Source organism: Panthera leo, chromosome A1, assembly GCF_018350215.1.
Source record: "Panthera leo isolate Ple1 chromosome A1, P.leo_Ple1_pat1.1, whole genome shotgun sequence".
Classification (NCBI taxonomy): domain Eukaryota; kingdom Metazoa; phylum Chordata; class Mammalia; order Carnivora; family Felidae; genus Panthera; species Panthera leo.
In genome coordinates, this window is record NC_056679.1 from 91,642,360 (window position 1) to 91,662,443 (window position 20,084).

At 42.5% G+C, this 20,084-nt stretch overlaps 1 protein-coding gene across 3 annotated transcripts in view; it reads left to right on the top strand.

Annotated features, from left to right (window-relative positions):
- The first annotated feature begins 6,047 nt into the window (after nucleotides 1-6,047).
- The window catches only part of CLK4 (CDC like kinase 4), a 29,443-nt gene continuing 15,406 nt past the window's right edge, over nucleotides 6,048-20,084 (top strand). Inside the window, exons 1-3 of one of the 3 annotated variants that reach the window (XM_042933031.1) lie at nucleotides 6,048-6,131; nucleotides 14,466-14,626; nucleotides 19,401-19,623. In XM_042933031.1, coding sequence (XP_042788965.1) covers nucleotides 14,466-14,626; nucleotides 19,401-19,623 — 384 coding nt within the window. In that variant the 5' untranslated portion in view covers nucleotides 6,048-6,131. Of the gene's footprint in view, nucleotides 6,132-10,404; nucleotides 10,550-14,465; nucleotides 14,627-19,400; nucleotides 19,624-20,084 lie in introns of those variants that run through there. The other 2 variants (XM_042933027.1, XM_042933040.1) reach the window with 2 other exon arrangements.

Consider the following 20,084-nt stretch of genomic DNA (forward strand, 5'->3'; position numbering starts at 1 on the left):
TGCGTTTCTTTGCCCCGTGTTTAGGGGGAGGCCCCGCAGAGAATCCCGGACTGTTAATGGAAAGTGTTAATGGAAACCAAGCTTCTCCTGGTTTTCTCGATTTTGTAGGTCCTAGTGGTTAAAGGAGTGACTTCAAGGTCAGCCTGGTCCATTGTGCCCTGAGCTGAGCAGAGAATTCTGAGCCAGGCCAGCCCATACGTTCCCTCCACACAGCAGAAAGAGTCCTTATCTTTCTGGCATAGCCCTTGCTTCTCCCTCCGTTCGCTCCTCAGTAACTGGTGGACCCAAAAGTGGATTTGAGGGACACTGTCCTGGCCTCAAAGTCGACATGGTCTCTCCATTAAGGCAGATTTCTCAGAGACATGGTGCCCTCCTGAAATCTGTTCTCTATCGTCTCTCTCTGCTCGCTCCCTCTCCCCTCCTCCCAACTATTCTCAGCCTGGAAAGCCTTGGTTCCCCACCCAGTCGGTATTGCAACATGTGTTTGTCCCTGTGATCAACACACCCCTGGTTTCCCTCTTACCTACTTCAGCTTCTCAGGATGCCATTAGGTAGGAATTGCCATAGATTCTCTCCATATTTTTCTTATTTGCCCAAGTTCCCTTATCTCCTGATGATTTTTTTTCCAAGGTTTATCTTTCAAATTTTTTTTTCCAATGTTTATTTTTGGGAGACAGAGCACTAGCGGGGAGAGGCAGAGAGAGAGGGAAACACAGAATCTGAAGGAGGCTCTAGGCTCCGAGCTGTCAGCACAGAGCCCGACGCAGGGCTCGAGCTCAAGAACGGCAAGATCATGACCTGAGCCTAAATGGGACGCTTAATCGACTGAGCCACCCAGGCGCCCCTCAATGTTTATTTTTGAGAGAGAGAGAGAGAATGGGAAGAGGAGGGGCAGAGAGAGGGAGAGAGAATCCCAAGCAGGCTCTGCACTGTCAGCACAGAGCCTGACTCAGGGTTCTATCCCACAAATGGTGAGATCATGACCTGAGCCAAAATCAAAAGTCAGACACTCCACCAACTGAACCACCCTGTGAGGTGTCCTATGACACAGAAACACCATCTCCTTACACTCGCCTCACTTTCTTAGCTTAACTACCTTATCTTCCCATATTCTGTCCCAACAAGAAGGTGGCCTGCTTGCTTCAAGAATTCACCCTAAAAACATCATTTTTTTTTTAACGGTGAAATCTGGAAACAGTTTCCCCTAAACTAGAAGATTTTCCCCAAAGGCTTAGAACTCAGTATCTAAGTTCTGAGTTTCCACATTCGTAAGAAGACAGCAGTCCTAAAAGGGGCGACATAATTTCCTTGAAATCCACCTGCCCCTCTGGAATAAGTCTGAAGTCTCAGGAAGGCTTTCCTAGATCAAGCCCGAGTCTTCTGCCCCAAAGAGGTTCTGAGAGCGTCCATCCCTTCCTCCAAGAAAAAGCAAGAGCTCCGACTCTTTAAAGAGGAGCTTCTCGGGGCGCCTGGGTGGCGCAGTCGGTTAAGCGTCCGACTTCAGCCAGGTCACGATCTCGCGGTCCGTGAGTTCGAGCCCCGCGTCAGGCTCTGGGCTGATGGCTCGGAGCCTGGAGCCTGTTTCCGATTCTGTGTCTCCCTCTCTCTCTGCCCCTCCCCCGTTCATGCTCTGTCTCTCTCTGTCCCAAAAATAAATAAAAAACGTTGAAAAAAAAAATTAAAAAAAAAAAAATAAAAAAAATAAAGAGGAGCTTCTCTGCCCGGATTGTGCATTAAAACCACCTGAAAACTTACAGAAGTCTCTGCCCCGCTGGAGAACCCGGATGTGGGGAAGACCCACAGACGCCCTGCTCTCAGGTGCAGCTCATGGCCGAGTGCGCCATGTTCCTCTAGGGGGCAGCATATCTCAGCCCAGGTGGCGCCAAGACAATCTCCCAGACAGCTCTCTGCAAACGCCGCGCCCGGACTCAGCCCAGGAAGATTATAAACTCTAACCACAGGGATTGACCTTTGAAATGCCTTCCAGCTGATTCCACTGCAGAATCAAGTCTGGGAAGCCGTTTTGCAGCTGAATTCACTTGCAGGCACGATCCATGATTTTGCTGAGTTTATAGATTAGCGGCGGAGCTAGACTTGACGAGGAAGTTGCATTAGACTGCACAGAATTGGGGCGCCTGGGCAGCTGAGTCGGTTGAGCCTCTCTGACTCTTGATTTTGGCTCAGGTCACGATCTCGTGATTCATGAGTTCGAGCCCCGAGTCACGCTCTGCGCTCACAGGGCAGAGCCTGCTTGGGATTTTTCTCTCTCTTGCTTTCTCTCTGCCTCTCTCCCTCTCTCTCTCTCAAAATAAATAAACTTACTTTAAAAATCTGTACACAGTGTTAAGTCAAGGATAGAATAACAGAGAAGTTAAGTGTAGCTGGAGCCTAGATATCGGGAGGAAATTCAGCCTGACCTGAAGCTGTCAAGTGGACACGGAGTGAAGCATTTCCTGAAAAGCCACGGAACACACTAGCTGCACACTGAGGGAAATATAAGCTGGATCCCCCTTCAGTCTCTTGTCCATGGAAACCCCCTTAGTGCCTGGACTATTTTAATTCCCATGTGAGAGAAAACAAGACAGTTAATGGCACATACATATATTTAGAAGATAGGACATCAATAATTTCTGCTTCAGAAGAGCTGTCGTTATGGTGATAAAAAGAATCTAGGAACTGTTTTTGCATTTCCGCTTTGGAAACAGCCTGGAAGCAGCCACCATTTACACAAAGGGAGAGGCCCTGAACAGGGGTTATGTTGAGGGTGACGCTGGGTGTGGGTGCCCTGCGTGGGGCCCCACTGGGCACGGAGGTGAAAGGTGTCCTGAAGCTTGTATTTATTTGCCTGCTGTATAACAAGGGCACTGACCTGGAGAGGGAAACCTGGTTTTTATTAGCCGGGGGCGGGGGGGCAGGGTGACATGGTCAGATTTTTGTCTAACGTGGTCCCTTAGGCAATCAGGGTGGGGTGTATAGGACAGGCCTGGAGTGGGAAGCAGTGTCCCATTAGGGGATTCCCTGGGCATATGGCATCTGGAAATGGAGGTCGGAAATCTGTCTGTGGAAATGAAGAGACTGTGATGTGTTTTTGTTTTGTTTGTTGTTGTTGTTTTTAATTTTAGAGAAAGAGAGAGAGAGTGTGTGCGAGAGCAGGGGAGAGAGGCAGAGAGAGGGAGAGAGGGAGAGAATCTGAAGCAGGCTCTACACCCAGCATGGAGCCCAACTCAGGGCTCAATCCCACAACCCTGGCATCATGACCTGAGCTGAAATCAAGAGTCAGATACACAACTGACTGAGCCAGCCAGGCGCTCCAGAACTGTGATTTTTTTTTTTTTTTTTTAAGGATTCCTCCTGAGCCAACAGACGCTGAGCTTAAGTTGGCTGGAGAAGTTACCACTCCCTATAAAGCTCCCTTGCCTGCCTTCTGAGACACCATCCTGAGATGAATGCCATAAATCTGAAGGATTGGGTAGCATGGGGTGGATGGTCACCAAGACTCGAGTTTTATTCTGAGTGGGGTCCAGAATTCTGACCTGCAGCTGAGATTCTGAAGTCAAAAGACAATCTAAGGATCACACTCCTGTGTGTTTGTGGGAGGATGGCTGGGTTGTCTTTCACTTCACTTCATAATCATTTTTACAGCCATTAAATATGATCCCTGCATGTTTCTCTGAACTTCACAAATATTAAACTCATTCAGTCCTCAAAGTGTGTGTCATGGAAGGTGTTACTATACTCATTCGGTGGTGCAGGGTGGTACCTGCCTGGACCAGCTGCACGTCTCAGAGCTGGGAACAAATACCCAGCCCTGTGGCTCCAAGATGCTGTTAATGCTGCTTCTGAAATATTTCCTGGGACAGTCCTGCAAAATTCCTGATTTGAATGGGATGATGTGTCTGCTTTGATTTTTTATTTTTAAAGCTCACTTATTTATTTTGAAGGGGGAGGGGCAGAGACAGATTGGGAGAGAGAAAGAGAATCCCAAGCAGGCTCTGTCAGCGAAGATCCCAGTGCGGGACTCAAACTCACGAACCGTGTGATCATGACTGGGGCTAAAGTTGGATGCTTAACCAACTGAGCCACCCAGGCACCCCTGGCTAACTGTTTAAAAAGTCTTGAAGAAGGAACGGCAAGGTCAGCCAACTGTCAACTTAAGGCATACTGTAGAGTCAGGGGTCTCCTACAGCCACAGGAAAGAGTGTGTTGAAAATAAGACTCACTTGGGGCACCTGGGTGGCTCAGTTGGTTAAGCATCTGACTTTGGCTCAGGTCATGGTCGCACTGTTCTTGAGATCAAGCCTGGTGTTGGACTCTGCGCTGAGCAGGGAGCCTACTTGGGATTCTCCTCTCTCTCCCTCTCTCTCTGCCCCTCCCCTGCTCATGTTAGCTCTTGCTCTCTCTCTCTCCCTATCTCAAAATAAATAAGCTTTTTTTAAAAAAAATTGTATTTTCAGTCTACCTCAAGTGACCAAATAAGTCACTTATTTAAGTATATACATAGCCTTAAAAATATGTACCAAAAAAACCAAAAAACAAAAAACATGTACCATAGTTGTGGTTTTTTAAAAACAACAAAAATGACATTTTGTTATAAATCACATTTTCTCTTTCACTCAACGTTATCAGGTGTGTATTGCTATATGTCAACTTAGTTCATTGCTTTTAACTGATGTGTAGTCTACAGTTGACTCTTGAAAACACCAGTCTGAACTTATGTGTGTCTGTCTATATGTGGATTTTCTTTCAATAAATACAGTCTAGTACTATACACGTATTTTCCTTATGATTTTCTTAACATTTTTTCTCTAGCTTATTTTATTGTAAGAATACAGTATATAATATATATATATAATATGTTAATTGTTTCTGTTATGTTGGTAATGCATCTGGTCAACAGTAGGCTCTTAGTAGTTGAGTTTTGGGGAGTCAAAAGTTACATGCAGATTTTCAAATGTGCAGCAGAGGTCGGCGCCCCTAACCCCTGTGTTGTTCAAGGATGGACCATATACGCATTTTACTTATCTACTCCCTAGTGATGAACATCTATCTACATTGTAATTTTTCTTCCTATCACAAAATGTCAAAGAATATCCTCACATGTTTCCTCATGGGGTTAAATGAGACTTTCAGTGGGCTTTTGTTCCATTCTTCACATGGTCACCTCCTTTCCCTTTAGCCCTGCTTGTCATATCTGCCAAGAGTCCTTCTTTTATCATCCTACCTAAAGACCACCCTCCTCGGTTATTGTTTCAGTCCCCAGCTTGTTTCCTTCATAGCATATATAAAAAAGTTGAAGTGTTTTATTCTATTTTCTTTCTCTCTCACCCACTGGAATCTAAGCTTTACGAGGGCAGATACTTTGTCCTGTATGCTCAGCACCTATGTAGCCTAAGTCCATGAAATAGGAAGTTGACAACGATCCATTAAAGAAAGGGTAATCCTAGAAGATATGAAGACAAATATATATTACATATTTTCATGCTTTTATGTAGGGTTCTACAGTGTTCACAAGAAATTAAGGATTTAGATAAATATATGTTCCCTTCAAAAGTTTCACTGGATGTCTGATAGTTCAGATTGTTGGTAAGTGGGGGTTGAAAAACTAATTTACTAACCTTTTCATTGGAGGTAGTGGAAATTCACAGGGAGAGTGGAAAGACCAGCCTATCCTATACCCTCCAGAACCTCTCAATTAAATCACTTCCAGGACCCTTTTACTCCCCTGCTCATATATACACTTACACACTGCAAAGTGCTTTGTGCATCAGGGAACTTTTCTAGCACTGTTTGGTGGGACCAAGCCTATATAAGGACCCTGTGTTGTGCTACTCTCCTCACAACCAGTGTCAGGAAACACTGGAGGAACCTGGGATGTTATTCATCTTGGGCAGGGTGGAATGAATGGGAGTCCCCTGGGACTTGCTGTTGAACAGTGAATGAAGCCACTGGGATCTTTGATGACCCTGATGTGCTGGAGATAAGCTGTCCCATTGTTTCATCATGAGGAGCCATAGATGATACATCACCTTGGAGAGTGGGTTGTTGTTGTTGTTGTTGTTGTTGTTTAAGACAAACTCCTTCAGGGTTGCTGAAAGATGGACTCAGCCTATTTTCCATGATTCCTAAGCAAAGTAAGTTGCTATGAAACGTTGCTGTATGAGGTAAAGCAGTCAGTAGAATGGTTACACGCAAGCACCTTGGAGCAAGTAAGGCCTAAGACCGAGCCTTGGTTCTGGTACTTGATGACTGTGACCTAGAGCAAGTAACCAAAGATCACTTTACAGGATTGTTTAGATTATTAAATGAGGAGATCATGAATATACAGTGGTTAGCACAGAATGGATATTTAATTGATTGCTAAAAACAAATGAAAAATCTAATTGAATACAGATTGGTAATTCCCAGTAATAGGCAACTTACAACAAAGGTTATAACCCCGTAAAGGTTTGTTTACACCTTTGTAAAGTTTCCTCTATACAGATGGTAAGTTTTTGTTAAAAATTAATTTACTGGATGGGGTGCCTGGCTGGCTCAGTCAGTGGAGCATGTTAACTCTCGATCTTGGGGTTGTGAGTTTGAGCCCCATGATGGATGTAGAGATTACTTAAAATTAAAGACATCTGGGGTGCCTGGGTGGCTCAGTCAGTTGAGACTCCAACTTCGGCTGAGGTCATTATCTCACAGTTTGTGGGCTCGAGCCCCACATCATTGGGCTCTCCGTTGTCAGCGCCAAGCCTGCTTCAGATCCTCTGTGCCCCTCTCTCTGCCCCTCATCCGCTAGTGGTCTCTTTCTCAAAAAATAAAAAATACACATTAAAAATAAATAAACAGGGGCACCTGGGTGGGTCAGTCGGTTGAGTGTCAGACTTCGCCTCGGGTCATGATCTCACTATTTGTGGGTTTGAGCCCCACATCAGGCTCTGTGCTGACAGCTCTCGGAGCCTGAAGCCTGCTTGAGATTCTGTGTCTCCCTCTCTCTCTGCCCCTCCTCCACTCATGTTCTCTCTCTCTCTCTCTCAAAATAATAAACATTTAAAAAATTAGAATAAATAAAAATAAACAAACAAATAAAGAAAGCAATAAATCTGGGGTGGCTCAGATTTATTGGGTGGCTCCATCAGTTAAGCATCTGACCTTTGATTTTGGCTCAGATCAATTTGTGGGTTCAAGCCCCTCATCAGGCTCTGTGCTGACAGCATGGAGACTGCTTGGAATTCTCGTCTCTCTCTCCCTGCTCCTCCCCCTTCTCAAAATAAATAAATACTAAAAAATAATTTAAAAATCTTAAAAAATTAATAATTTTCTGGACAATTTAGGCTTTTTCTCTTGGACTCTGCTCTCACAGATGACTGTTTTCTATGTCTGAAGATAAGCCTGTAGGATATCTGTGCTAGCTCCATGATAAGAATATTCCTCTGGCTGTTCTTCAGAACTAAGATTTTCTCTAAATATGGTTTAATTTAAGGGTTTTTTTTTTTTTTTTTTTTGGACATATGTGTTCTTCAGTAGAAATGAAGCTACTAGATTAGGCAGTTTTTCACTGCTGGGAGTGGATTCTCAGAAATTTAGATAGACTGGGGCACCTGGGTGGCTCAGTGGGTTAAGCATCTGACTCCACTGGGGTCATGATCTCACAGTTCATGAGTTCGAGCCCCGCATCGGGCTCTGTGCTGACAGCTCAGAGCCTGGAGCCTGCTTCAGATTCTGTGTCTCCCTCTCTGCCTCTCACCCACTCATGCTCTCTCTCTCAAAAATAAATAAACTTTAAAAAAATTTAAAAAAAGAAATTTAGATAGACTTCTTCATTAAATCTTCTGAGTAAAGGTGTTCATTTTCCAGGTAACTGACTTAATAGTAACTTACTTGATAGAAAGGGTTGAGGTGCCATGTAAGATTGTTACACTAACCGGCACAGGGATTCTGGGAGTAACTTCCTAGCTTTTATTTAATCCAACTTAAAGCAACTGAGCAAATTGCCAAAATAAACAACCTACAAATAGGTCCTGGGTTTGGGGCACTGAGATACCAAAGACAATATGAATGAGGGCCTTGTCTCCAATCAAAGCACGTAAGGCAGAGAGAGCAACAGCCAGTGCTGTTACATGTAATAGAGACACGAGTCGTAGGATGTTCTCAACCTCCATCTGATCACTACACAATTTCAAGTATTGGTCCCCTTGGTGTGGCACATTTAAGTTTGAATACTAAAAATGCCACTAAAACACAATAGCGGCAACTGCAAAGCAGACCCTGCTGTTGGGTGACACTATTCTGTGATGGCTATAAATACCTCTGTAGGTGGCCTTTACACTTGGCTGCCTTTTAATGTTGCATTGCTTGTTTGAGCAGAACTGTGTCCTGTCCTGACCACATTCTCTTATAACCTCTTGAGACAAAGATCTCTTATACTGCAGCAAAAAGAAAAATGCAACTTTTCTTTGGTGCCAGCTTCAGTTTATACCTCTATATATTCAGCAAGCTGAGCCTCACTTTACCTTGCAAGAGAGCCCAATCCACTTGGTTCAACATTCCATCTGACGTCCCTGAAACAGTACGTGTAATCCATTGCAGAACCGGTACATTTCTCTTATTGGGCACAATTGATTGACGTATCTTGGTGGCTCCAGGCGCAACAGTATGCCTTGGCCACCCGTTTCAAGACCTCATCTCTAACTGGAGGTGTTAAGAGCAGTGTAATGGTTGGGAACTGATATAGTCAGAGACAGCATCTTAGAGATGGACCTGGTAGGATGGGCACAATTTAAATTTGTAGATACAGAAATGTTGGCTATTCCACATGAGAATAATACTGTCTGTTTCATTCTATATAGCATAAAGAATTTTCACTTCCAATTTTCCAATTATCTTTTCAACTTCACTTCTTCGCTTCTTAAAGTGTAGCACAATTTCCACAATTCATTTTATCCAAAGTAGGTGGTGCAAGTTTGTAAGGATGTCAGATCACTAAATTACAGTGACTTCCTTTCACTTAACAGTATACAAGAGTTCAGGTCATCCCCCTGCTATTGGGTTTATGCCCATAACCATCCAACCCTGTCCTCCCAAATTTGATTTCTGGCTTTCCCTTTTATCCAGGGAATCCTTGTCAGGATACAGAATCCCCTCGACACTTTTTTTTTTTTAAGGTTTTTTTTTTTTTTTTTTTTTTTTTTTTAAGTTTAGCAGGGGCAGAGAGAGGAGAGAGAATCCCAAGCAGGCTCCTTGTGTCAGTGCAGAGCCTCGATGCAGAGCTTGAACTCAGGAACTGTGAGATCATGACCTGAGCCCAAACCAAGAGTCACACGCTTAACCGACTGAGCCACACAGGTGCCCCGACACTTTGCACTACTAAGGATACCTGACCCCTTCCCTGCATTTGGCACTGCCAGCTTTTCCCTCATTTAAGCCCTTCTCCCCTTCCTTTCTCTGACACCATACTCTTGGTTCTCCTCTTATGATCATTTCTTCTTCGGTTGTTTTCCTCTGTCCCTTAAAAGTGTTTCTTAGGGCTGGGATTGCTTCTCTTTTCTCACTCTACATATTCTCCATGGAGAACTGTCTAGGGGTTCTTAGGACTGCAAAATGCCTCAGTTGAGATCAGCAAGCCTCTTAATAGATGCTCACTAGCTGTCAGACATCACCCTGCCTCCGTTTAATGAAACACACCTACAGGGACAAAAAAAATGGGAGCTTTGTTAGGGAAATTTCCAGCTACCCTCTCCTCAGGAAGGACCCTAACAGGAAGAACACTGTAAGGAGTCTCAATTGAAACTTCATTTGTTGTTGTTGTTGTTTTCTTCTGATTAGTAGCACAGGCCTTAAAAAAAGTATAAGCAACCCTGAGCTTGTTTTCTGAGACGTCCTCTTTATCCCACTCCATTTTAGACTGAAGCTCCACACAGCCTGGACTACTCGTGTCTTGTTCACTGAACTGCTCCCAGAACCAGCTCGGGCCTGGCACAGGGTGGGTTTGGGGTCTTCGCTGTTGCTTGCTGGCACTCTCTACAGGCGAGGTCCCCAAGGGGACCCAAGGGACGGCCGCCCAAAGGCCATGGTGCTGTCCATTTGAGCGGGAGAGTAAGAAACAGGGCCACGGCTGGCTCTGCCGAGTGGTGCCGCACTTAACTCCATCTGAAGGAGCAGACACGTGCCACCGAGTGAGGGCAGGGCACACGCATTTCCCCTGGATTTCATCCTGACTGTCCCACAACAAAAACAACCTCAAGGGTTCCCTTCCCCCAACCAGGCCTCGGGGGGGGGGGGGGGGGGGGGTGATGCCCTGTCTGACTCGCGCAGCCGCAGTGTGGAGGGCCAGACCCTTCCTTCTCGGCGCACAGGGAGCTCCGCCCCTTACGCAGTGAGGCGGGAGCGCGCGAGCCTCTGTCACGCAGGCGCGTTCGCGCGGCGTAGGTGGCGCTAGAGGCCGCCTGGGGGGTTGTAAGGAGACGGCGCTGCCGCCATTTTGTGGGGTGTTTGTCGCAGCGGGTGGAGAGCGAAGACGGCGGTTTGGCGACGTTTCTCGGCCAGAGGGCCTTTTCCTTTTGCGGAGGTAAGGTTTTGGGTCGGCTGGGCTGGGCCGTTTCCAGTCTTTTAAGTCTCAAAGCCAGGTGTCGGAGAAACGACCCGGTTCGGGGCCTTGGCGACCGGGGTTTCTTCGGAGCACAGCTGGGTTGGTGGCCTTCAAAACCTAAAGTTGCTCAGGTGCCGTGGTAGATTTAATGTCCTGGGGCGGACAGGCCCCGATTCTGCCGCTGAGTCTTCTCTGAGGGCCCCGGCCTCTCGCATCGCGGCTCCAGAGGCCCTGGCTCGTGCCGCCGGCGAGGGCGAGGATCTGTCGGGAAGACCCTTCGAGAGCCGTCCTTGGGGGTTTGTGTTGTCTGAGATCAAGTTCTCCCCTGATGGCCTGGTCTCTGCTGTTTGTAGCATTTGCCGGGGGAGGGGGGGGGGGGTTCCAGAGTCCAAACATCTGGCCCTATCTGTGAGTGCGCCAAAGGCACTGGCCAGGTGCCCTGGGGCGGGGTGGGGGAGGGTGGGGACCGGGCGTCTGAGAAACCGCCGGTCTGCTTGAGTCCCGGTGGTGGAACCGAGCTCGTGCTTGTGCGAGGTGGAGATACGGAGAGGTTCGTCCCTTGTGCAACACTTATTCCCCCTGAAGTGGAACATACCATCGTTGCACTGGTCTGCGTTTTGATACTTTTGCATCTTGTTATCCTGGATTACCTAAGTAGCCTGCCCCGCTGACCCGGGCACCCACCTGGTCTTGCTTTATAGCTGCCCTTTTAAGATTGTGCTCCATAAACACACCTACTTGCAGGCTGCTCGTTGCCCATTAAGTGCAGTCCTTCTGGAGCCATCTATGTAATCGTGGCTTTAACCTGTTTCGGTTTTTTTTTTTTTAAAGCCATATACATTGAATAAAATTGACGGGTATGAAAGGGCAGGGAGAGAATCCGATTTCTAAGACGTGTATATACATACAGATCCATTGTGTCTGATGTTTTTAAAATGAAAGATATGTGGGGATTCTAGCATGTAGGATTATTTAATTAAAGGTAGTGTAATAATTCTAGATGGGTTTTCTTGTGGATGTGAAGGAACTTTATCTGTTAAATATGGGTCTGGGATTCTTTGCCTCCTGAGACAATATTTCTGAACATGGTTAGCAGGGAGAAAAGCTTTCTAACAGCCGAATTAAATTTAAAGTAGTGAACTTAACTAGAGAAATAAATCATTGGCCCTCCCAAGATGCTCATTCTTAATGTTTTGAGTATTGATAATTTTGGTTGTTTGAGAATTCTGCCTTGTTTGAGGTGAGCTGGTTGTGGCTGACTGACAGAAGGAAAAGAAAGCTAAAGCAGACACAAGTTTTGTAAAAATTGCATAATAATGGATAGTTATAATCCTCAGTCATCAGATGTTGTAATTTTGCTGGCTGTGATTTAAGAATGCTTAAACAATAAAAAAAAAAAAAGAATGCTTAAACAATCTATTTTAAAGAGTTATGTGGTTAAAATACAGTTTGGGTAATTGAAGGAAGTGTTGGAAGAATTCCACTAGAAATAACAATTTTAGATGGCTTTTGTGATGGCCTTTGCCTCAAGTTAATTTTTAGTGTCATTCATTTCAGTTTCCCATTTTGAAGAGACTATAAAACCAGAATGCTCACTTAATAATTTCCAGTGAGAATCCTTTTTAATTTTTTAATTTTAGAGAGCAAGAGAATGAGTGCAAGTGGGAGAGAGGGGTGGGCGGGGGGGTGGGGGTGGGGGGGGGGTGTGGAATAGAGAAAGAATCTTAAACCGGCTCCACAGCTCCACAATCGGTGCAGAGCCGGATGTGTGGCGCATGCGGGGCTGGGGCTTGATCCCACAACCCTGGGATCATGACCTGAGCCAAAATTAGGAGTCAGACACTCAACCAACTGAGCCACCCAAGTGCCCCTCCAGTGAGAATCCTAACTAGTTTTAGGATTTTTTATTTACCTGACCAATGCACCCTCATTCCCTTTTTTAAGCAAAAGTTATGATACAAATATTTTCTTAGGGAATACTTCCCAGGAGAATCACAGCTGCCTCATTTCGAGTCTTTTTTTAATCCATTTGAAATCATTTAAATTTTTACTTGAATTTGTTTGCTTGTTACTGAGTCATTTGGGCAAGCTAAAGGCAGTTAACTAAGCTGGATTTGCTCCATTTTTTCTTTTTTTAGCTCTTTCCTTGAGCTGTGAAACTCACCCTTTCCCAGCAGCTTGGATATCATGGATAAAAACTGCTTATTTGTAAAAGAATTAAGATGGGGAGCAGCAGATAGGGATTACATTGTTAGAACACAGATCCTGAGCCTAGAGGGAACCTATGCTTTAGAGGTTGTAGATGGAGGCAGAAAATCAGGGAATTGTCCGTATCATCATCCCATTTCACTGTGACCATGTGCATCCTTGTAGGTTGGTTTTTTCAGTTACCCCAGATCTACAACAAATATGTTTTCGTTTTAAGGCTAATTGCAAGATGATCTGAAAATAAACATGTTGGATAGAGAAAATGAGTTTATACAAGCTTTGCTTTTACAGTCTCTGAATACTGTGTTCCACTCACCTCCTAGTTTTTTCCCCAAAGCTTGGAGTCATCCTGAGATTTAGAAAAAGCAATTCTCTCTAGTTTTTGAGAAGAAGCAGCTTTACTGGCTCTTTACTTGTAAGACAACGTCATCCCCTATATTTAGTATACCTGAATGTTTCTCTGACTTCAGTTGTTTGTGTTACAGAATTTTGCCAAAGCTGTATGGCACGCTATTTCTCTCTCTCTTCTTTTTTAAGTTTATTTTGTGAGCGAGTATGTGCCAGGGGAGAAGGCAGGGAGAGAGAGAATCGCAAGCAGGCTATAGACGCAAGGACTTCATCCCAGGAATCCTGAGAGCAGACCCGAGTTGAAATCGAGTTGGGCATATAAGTAACTGAGCAGCCCAGGCACCCCGTGATATTTCTCTTTAAAATAGCCCATATATTTTTTAAATTTTTTAAAGTTTGTATTTTGAGAGAGCACATGCAGGAGGAGCAGAGAGAGAGGGAGAGAGAAGGAGAATCCCAGGCAGGACTCAAACTAACAAATTGTGAGATCATGATCTGAGCCAAAACCAAGAGATGGAGGCTTAAGCTACTGAGCCACCCAGGCTCCCCTAAAATAGCTCATATTTTAAAGATAACATTTTTTGAGGGGTTATGTGCCCACTCTTGATATCGGCTCAGGTCATTATCTCATGGTTGGTGAGATCAAGCCCCAAGTTGGGCTCTGCATTGACAGCATGGAGCCTCCTTGGGATTCTCTCTCTCCTTCTCTCTCTGTCCTTCCTGTGCTCGTTCTTTCTCTCTCTCTAAGTAAATATTTAAAAAATAAACATTTTTAAAGGAAATCATATCAATAACTTAAAAGGAGATCGTTGATTATAAAAAGAAGGTAAGGGGTGCCTAGTTAGCTCAGTTGTTGGAGTGTGTGACTCTTGATCTCTGGGTTGTGAGTTCGAGGCCCCAATGGATGTAGAGATTACTTAAGATCTTATTTTTTAAGATAAAAATGAGTTAAAGCCCCCAAATTATTAATTTCTAGCTGGATATTGTTGTCTACTGGAGGTTCTGAGTCTGAATCCTGGCCCTTTTACTGTTTTTACAATGGCAGTTAGCAAAGGTTAGTTGAAGATAAACACTAAGCTGCTAATTCAGAAGAACTGAAACAGAACGTATTGTTAAGGTCTCACAATGTTATGCATAATTTAGTACTCGGTCTGTATGCCACTTACAGTCATCTGACACACTGTGGAATGGTGTTGCATGCCTTGGGAAACATCATCTACAAAGATTTTAGAACATGTATGACCCCATGTGCTGAGTGTTTTATTTAAATAATGTGTAATATTTTATTTACTAAACGTAGCCATCTATAACCTCCACTACTTTTCATTTCCGTTAACAGATGCGTCATTCCAAAAGAACTCACTGCCCTGATTGGGATAGCAGAGAAAGCTGGGGACATGAAAGCTACAGTGGAAGTCACAAACGGAAGAGGAGGTCCCACAGCAGTACACAAGAGAACAGACATTGTAAACCACATCACCAGTTTAAAGAATCTGATTGGTAAATCACTCTTGAATTAGTAACATTTTACCGCTAGTAGTTTTAATGATTTCTCGTTAGCTTACGTAGCTTTATTCTGTCAGATTGTTTTATATTTAAGTCAACAAATATTCAGTTGATGTTTATTGAATTCCTATTACAGGCTAGGCACTATATAGGTGCCGAGACTACAGCTGTGAGCAAACCTTATTTACCTACATCTGTCTGGGAGTGGTGGGAGATAGTTGAGTCCCAGCTGCCAGTAATGTAGTTGGGGTGGTGAGACACACAAACAGTTAAGTAATAGTGATGATAGAATGTCCAGTATATGCCTTTAACTTGTATGTAGGAGGAGATACGTATTTTGGGATGCTTGTTTAGGTTCCACAAGTGAGAGAGAATGAGGGGTAGGGAGAGTTCAACTAGATGAGAAAACCAGCATGTACTATTTGGGAATGGTAAAGTACATAGAGGACTCGTCGCTTACACTGTGTTCTGTAGGTTACATTTGTAGATAAGGCCAGTGAATGTGTGTAGGTTTTTTAGAAGATTATTGTAAGAACCAGTAATTTAGGGAAAGGGTTCAATAAAAATTTTTCAGTAGCATGTGTCCTGTTTAATTATACTCTTACTGTGTAAAATTTGGAGGTAATACATTTACAGAGAATTAAAGGAATTTTAAAGTACCTAAATGATTAAAGAAAGGCTAGGTGAGTAGCATTTCTTTCAGTCTGTCTTCCATTAACTTCCCTTTCTCATTTGTTTTGTTGGTTCTATGTTTTCTCCTTGTTTTGTAGATGTTCCATTGAGACTGTTTGCCAGATTGCTTTCTAAATTAGCCAGCTGGGGTTACTTTAAAAAACAGTATGTAATTTTTTTCCTTGTCCATGCTAAAACAGACTTGTTCTGCGGAACAGTGAGCTTGTGGGTAGTCACCACAGATTAATCTTTCTTCATCACACACTGTTACATGGGGAAGAGGGAGGGTTTGCGCCAGGATTGCAATGACCTGAGCTAATTAATGCACTGTAGAGAAACATCTGTACCCTTTTATTAATAAATACAGAATGTCCTGTAAGTCTTAAATTAACATCATAGTACTAATGATACATAGGTTTCTTATGTAGGAAGGAAGTGATTTGAGTGGACAGTTCTTGTTTATTATTAACTACATAAATATACTACGTCAGTCCAGTTAAACAGCAGGCCTGTGTCTTCTTTGACATTGACACCAGAGGTGTCTAATGGTAATTTTTCTCCATAATGTGGAATATTCTAATATCTGATAGTCTTTTTGAAGATAAAAAAACTTTACAAGAGTATTTTTTACAAAATTATTGAAAAGAATGAGAATTGCCATAAACTGTAAAGAAGGTATCCTTGGGAGGATCCTAGACCCCCATTATTCTATTCTTAAAAAAATCTTTCTATGTGAGTCTTTGCCTCTGATTATTTCCTGAAAATAGGTTCTAAGAAGGGACATTTAAAAAAAACTTTTTTTTTTTTTTTTTTTTTTTTTTTTAATGTCTTATTTATTTTTGAGAGAAAGAGAGACTGCAGGAACAGGGGAGGGGCAGTGAGAGACGGAGACACGGGATCCAAAAACAGGCTCCAGGCTTAGAGCTGTCAGCACAGAGCCTGACAGGGGCCTCGAACTCATGAACCGTGAGATCATGACCTGAACCAAAGTTGGACACTTAACCGAGCCACCAGGTGCCCCTAAGAGGGGACATTTTTAAATTAAAGGGTGTGAACTCTTTAAGGGTACAAAGCTCTTGCTACATATTGATGTCTTTTTTTTGAAAGTTTGTACCAAGTTGTACAATATACTCTTTCTTGCTCTTACCAATCTTGGCATTTTGAAATGCCAAGAATAGTGTTTTAATTTGAATTTTTAAATTTTTAGTGAGTTTGTCCAATGCCCATTTTTTTCTCTTACAGAGTATTTTACTGATTTATAAGAGCTTTTAATATATATCAATTTTTAAACCTTTTTTTGTATGTATTGCAGAGTGTCTTTTCTTATTTGTCTTTTGCCAGTAACCTGTGAATTGGTCTCCCTTGCTACAGGTTTAATTAGTTTTGTACTAATTCTAGTTCTGTATCAGGAAGACTGATACGGCTTCAAACAACTTTATATATTGTGTTAATAGTTTTTAAATGTTTTCTTATGTGATATAGAGTATCAAGTCTTAAACCAAAGATTCTCAAACTTTAGTATGAACAGAAGTGTCTCAGAGGTATGTTTAAAATGCATATTACCATATATAGATGGAGTTAGTCTGACCTGGGGCTGAGGGATCTTCATTTTTAATAATTCCATATTTTGATATGATTGATAAACAGACCACCCTTTGAGAAACACTGTTTTAAACGCCTTAGCCTGGCATGCAAGATTTTGCATGATCTGTTTCCAGCTTATTTTATTTGCTTCTGTTCATTCCCTATGTGAACAGTGGTCTTGCTGTAGTGTCCATGCACTGTTTCCCAAGTAATACGTAGACCACCCATCTCCAAGCCATTGTGGCTACAGGTGATCTGTAAGTGTGAGATGGTCATACGCTATTCTTCTCCCCTCCCATTTCTTCTGCTTGCCACCTTGTCCAAATCTTGACTTCCCTTTAAGATGCAACTCTTTGCTTTTTTATGAAGTCTTCTCTGACCATTTTAAGCAGTTTGAGTTTTTTCCCCTCTATGATCCTAAGCACTCGTGCAACCTTTCAGCATTTCCTGCATTGTCGAGTTTTGTTTTTATGTGAATGATCTCAAATTGTTCATTATTTGTTGGCAGGGATTTTGCCTTATATATATTTTTTTATCTTCCACAGGACCTGTGTGGAAATAAAAACGAATGCCCGTAGCCTCATTAGTCTTGGCTATTTTGAAGGACTACAGTAAAATATTCACTGGATATTCAGTGAATATTTTAGAATTTAAATCAATCTGTTCATCTTGTCCACTCTGTCCATACATGGCCTTTATGATTCTGTAGACTTTGTTTATGTAATCTCTAAGGCTTGGTTGTTAGAGATTGAAGAGGTCCCTCATTTTTCTAGTTTATCCTCATGGCTTCACCTCATGTTTGTTAGTCTGTAGATTGTTTATGGATTATCTGCAACTCTAATTTTATGCACTATTCCAGCTAAAGATTATTAGTACTATTTTTTTCTGATAGATTTTGGACTTTTATAGGAAGGACGCCTTACAGAATTGAAAAGGATGCCCTTGAGTGTATGGTAATTTCTAGGTTGATGTATTACAGATCTCTCCCTGACAGGTCCAAACCAAGTCATCAGATCCCTGACATAGACTCACAGTCTTACCCTGATACCCCAAGTTGTTTCTCCAATGGTTAGAACTTAAGATTGACACTGGGGAAAGGGAGAAAGGGGTTTCTGCATTTCCTCAGTCTGGATATTCTGCCAGCCCTGTTGACTAGCAGTTTAGAGATGCTTTCCCTTTATTTCTGCCTAAACCAGCCCCTGGGAAAATGAACAACAGCATATTCTGGGGAGAGAATGAGGTTGGTGAGGGCAGTCTAGTCAACATCTGTCACTCCATTGCTTGTCAGGATTCTTTTAGCCGATTTGTCTGACTGGGCAGGTGTCCCCTCTCTCCCTCAGTGCTCCATGTGCATCCCTCTTGAAGCTTCGCACTCTGTTGAAGAGGACACCATCCCAGGTAGAGAGGGGGACGGGAAACTGGGCCAATTGAATCTATGTCCTTTTCTTTCCATCAGATCAAGGATACTTAACTGGGATCCATTGACTTCCTGAGGTCCGTGACCTCTGTGAAATTCCTTGCCAAGTTTTGTTTATGCATTTGTGCATTTCTTAAGTGAGAGGGTCCATAGCTTTCATCAGATTTTTAAAGGGATCTGTGGATTCAGAAGTTAACCACTATGGCACTAGATGATGCAGTTTCCCATGTAGAATTTTTGAGTATTTTGCAAGTAAGAATGGCAGGAAGTTAGAAATGTAAAGGGAAGTAGGGTGGTGGGGGTGGGTCTGTTGTAATCCTAGGCAAGCAATTACAAGATCCTTTTCTCATTTGTGGGGGGATGTAGTTTAATATCTTTGGCACATGGGGCAGCCTTCAAAAGCTATGTTGTCTTTCTCAAAGAGGAGTAACAGGAAGCTAGGAATACAAAGAGGAGAGAAGGTGGCATAGGTGATATGTGATATGTGTAATAAAATTGGCCCTTATAATAGGAATTAGAATGCTCTACAGCCATGGCAAATCATTATCCTTGGGATCTTAATTTAGTCATCTGTAAAATGAAAGGTCTGGAATACATGTAAGATCACTTCGAGCTCCAGTACACCTTTCATGAAAGAATTATGTGTGTGCCGGGGATATCTAAAATTCGCTTAACATTAAAAGAGAAAGGAATCCTGTTTTGCCTGCCTCTGATTGTGTGTGGCTCTCTGAGAAAAGAAAGCTTAGTTACAATTGCATATATCATAAGACTGGTGAATTTTTGGTGTTAACTTTCTCCAAAAGGTACAGGGACACTTAATCAAGTAAACACTGAACATAATTGACTCAAGCTTTGTTCTTTGATCTGAGGTGTTTGATAGCAGTCTATCTGATGGAGAATATGAACTCGCTTGTTGGTTAAAGTAAAATTATGTCTTAAGTTTGTGAGATAAGTATAAATTCTAATTCATCAATTTGAGGTTTTTTCTTTTTATCAAGTTAGCTGTTTAAACCAGGAATTCTTGAGAGAATGTTTTGTTTGAACCACAGTTCCAGGATGAAGAGAATAATTTGAAATCCTTTAATGTGTTTGCAGTCATTATTTAGAAGCGAGGTCCTTGAATGAGAGAGATTATCGGGACCGGAGATATGTTGATGAATATAGAAATGACTACTGCGAAGGCTATGTTCCTAGACATTATCACAGAGACGTTGAAAGCAGTTATCGAATCCACTGCAGTAAATCTTCGGTCCGAAGTAGGAGAAGCAGTCCTAAAAGGAAGCGTAATAGACACTGTTCAAGTCAACAGTCACGTTCGGTATGATTGATTTTGTTTTTATTTTGGGTGGATGCTTATTTGTGTGTAAAAACTCTTAATGAGCCAGTAAGTTTGAAAAAGTTTTTATATATATATATGTAATATTATTTGGATATATTATAAATGTGTTTATATTACTTGAATCCTTAAACATCCAAATTTTCATAGCTAATCTGTATTTATTAGGTAACCTTCGTTTGCCCATATTTACTCATTTTCTGCAATCCAGATCATGAGTTCTTGATTTTAATATTAAATTTTAATATTAAAAATATTTTTATGTTTTGTAATATAATCTTATGAAAAATTAAAGCACCCATCTTTTCTTTTATAGTAAACTTTTTTTTTGTTTTTGTTTTTTACTTTAAAAGAACCCCTTTTCCTAATGGTTGGAAACATCTCTAGAACTTTGCACTGGTGGATACTTAAGTGTACTCTATATATAGCTATATATGCTATAT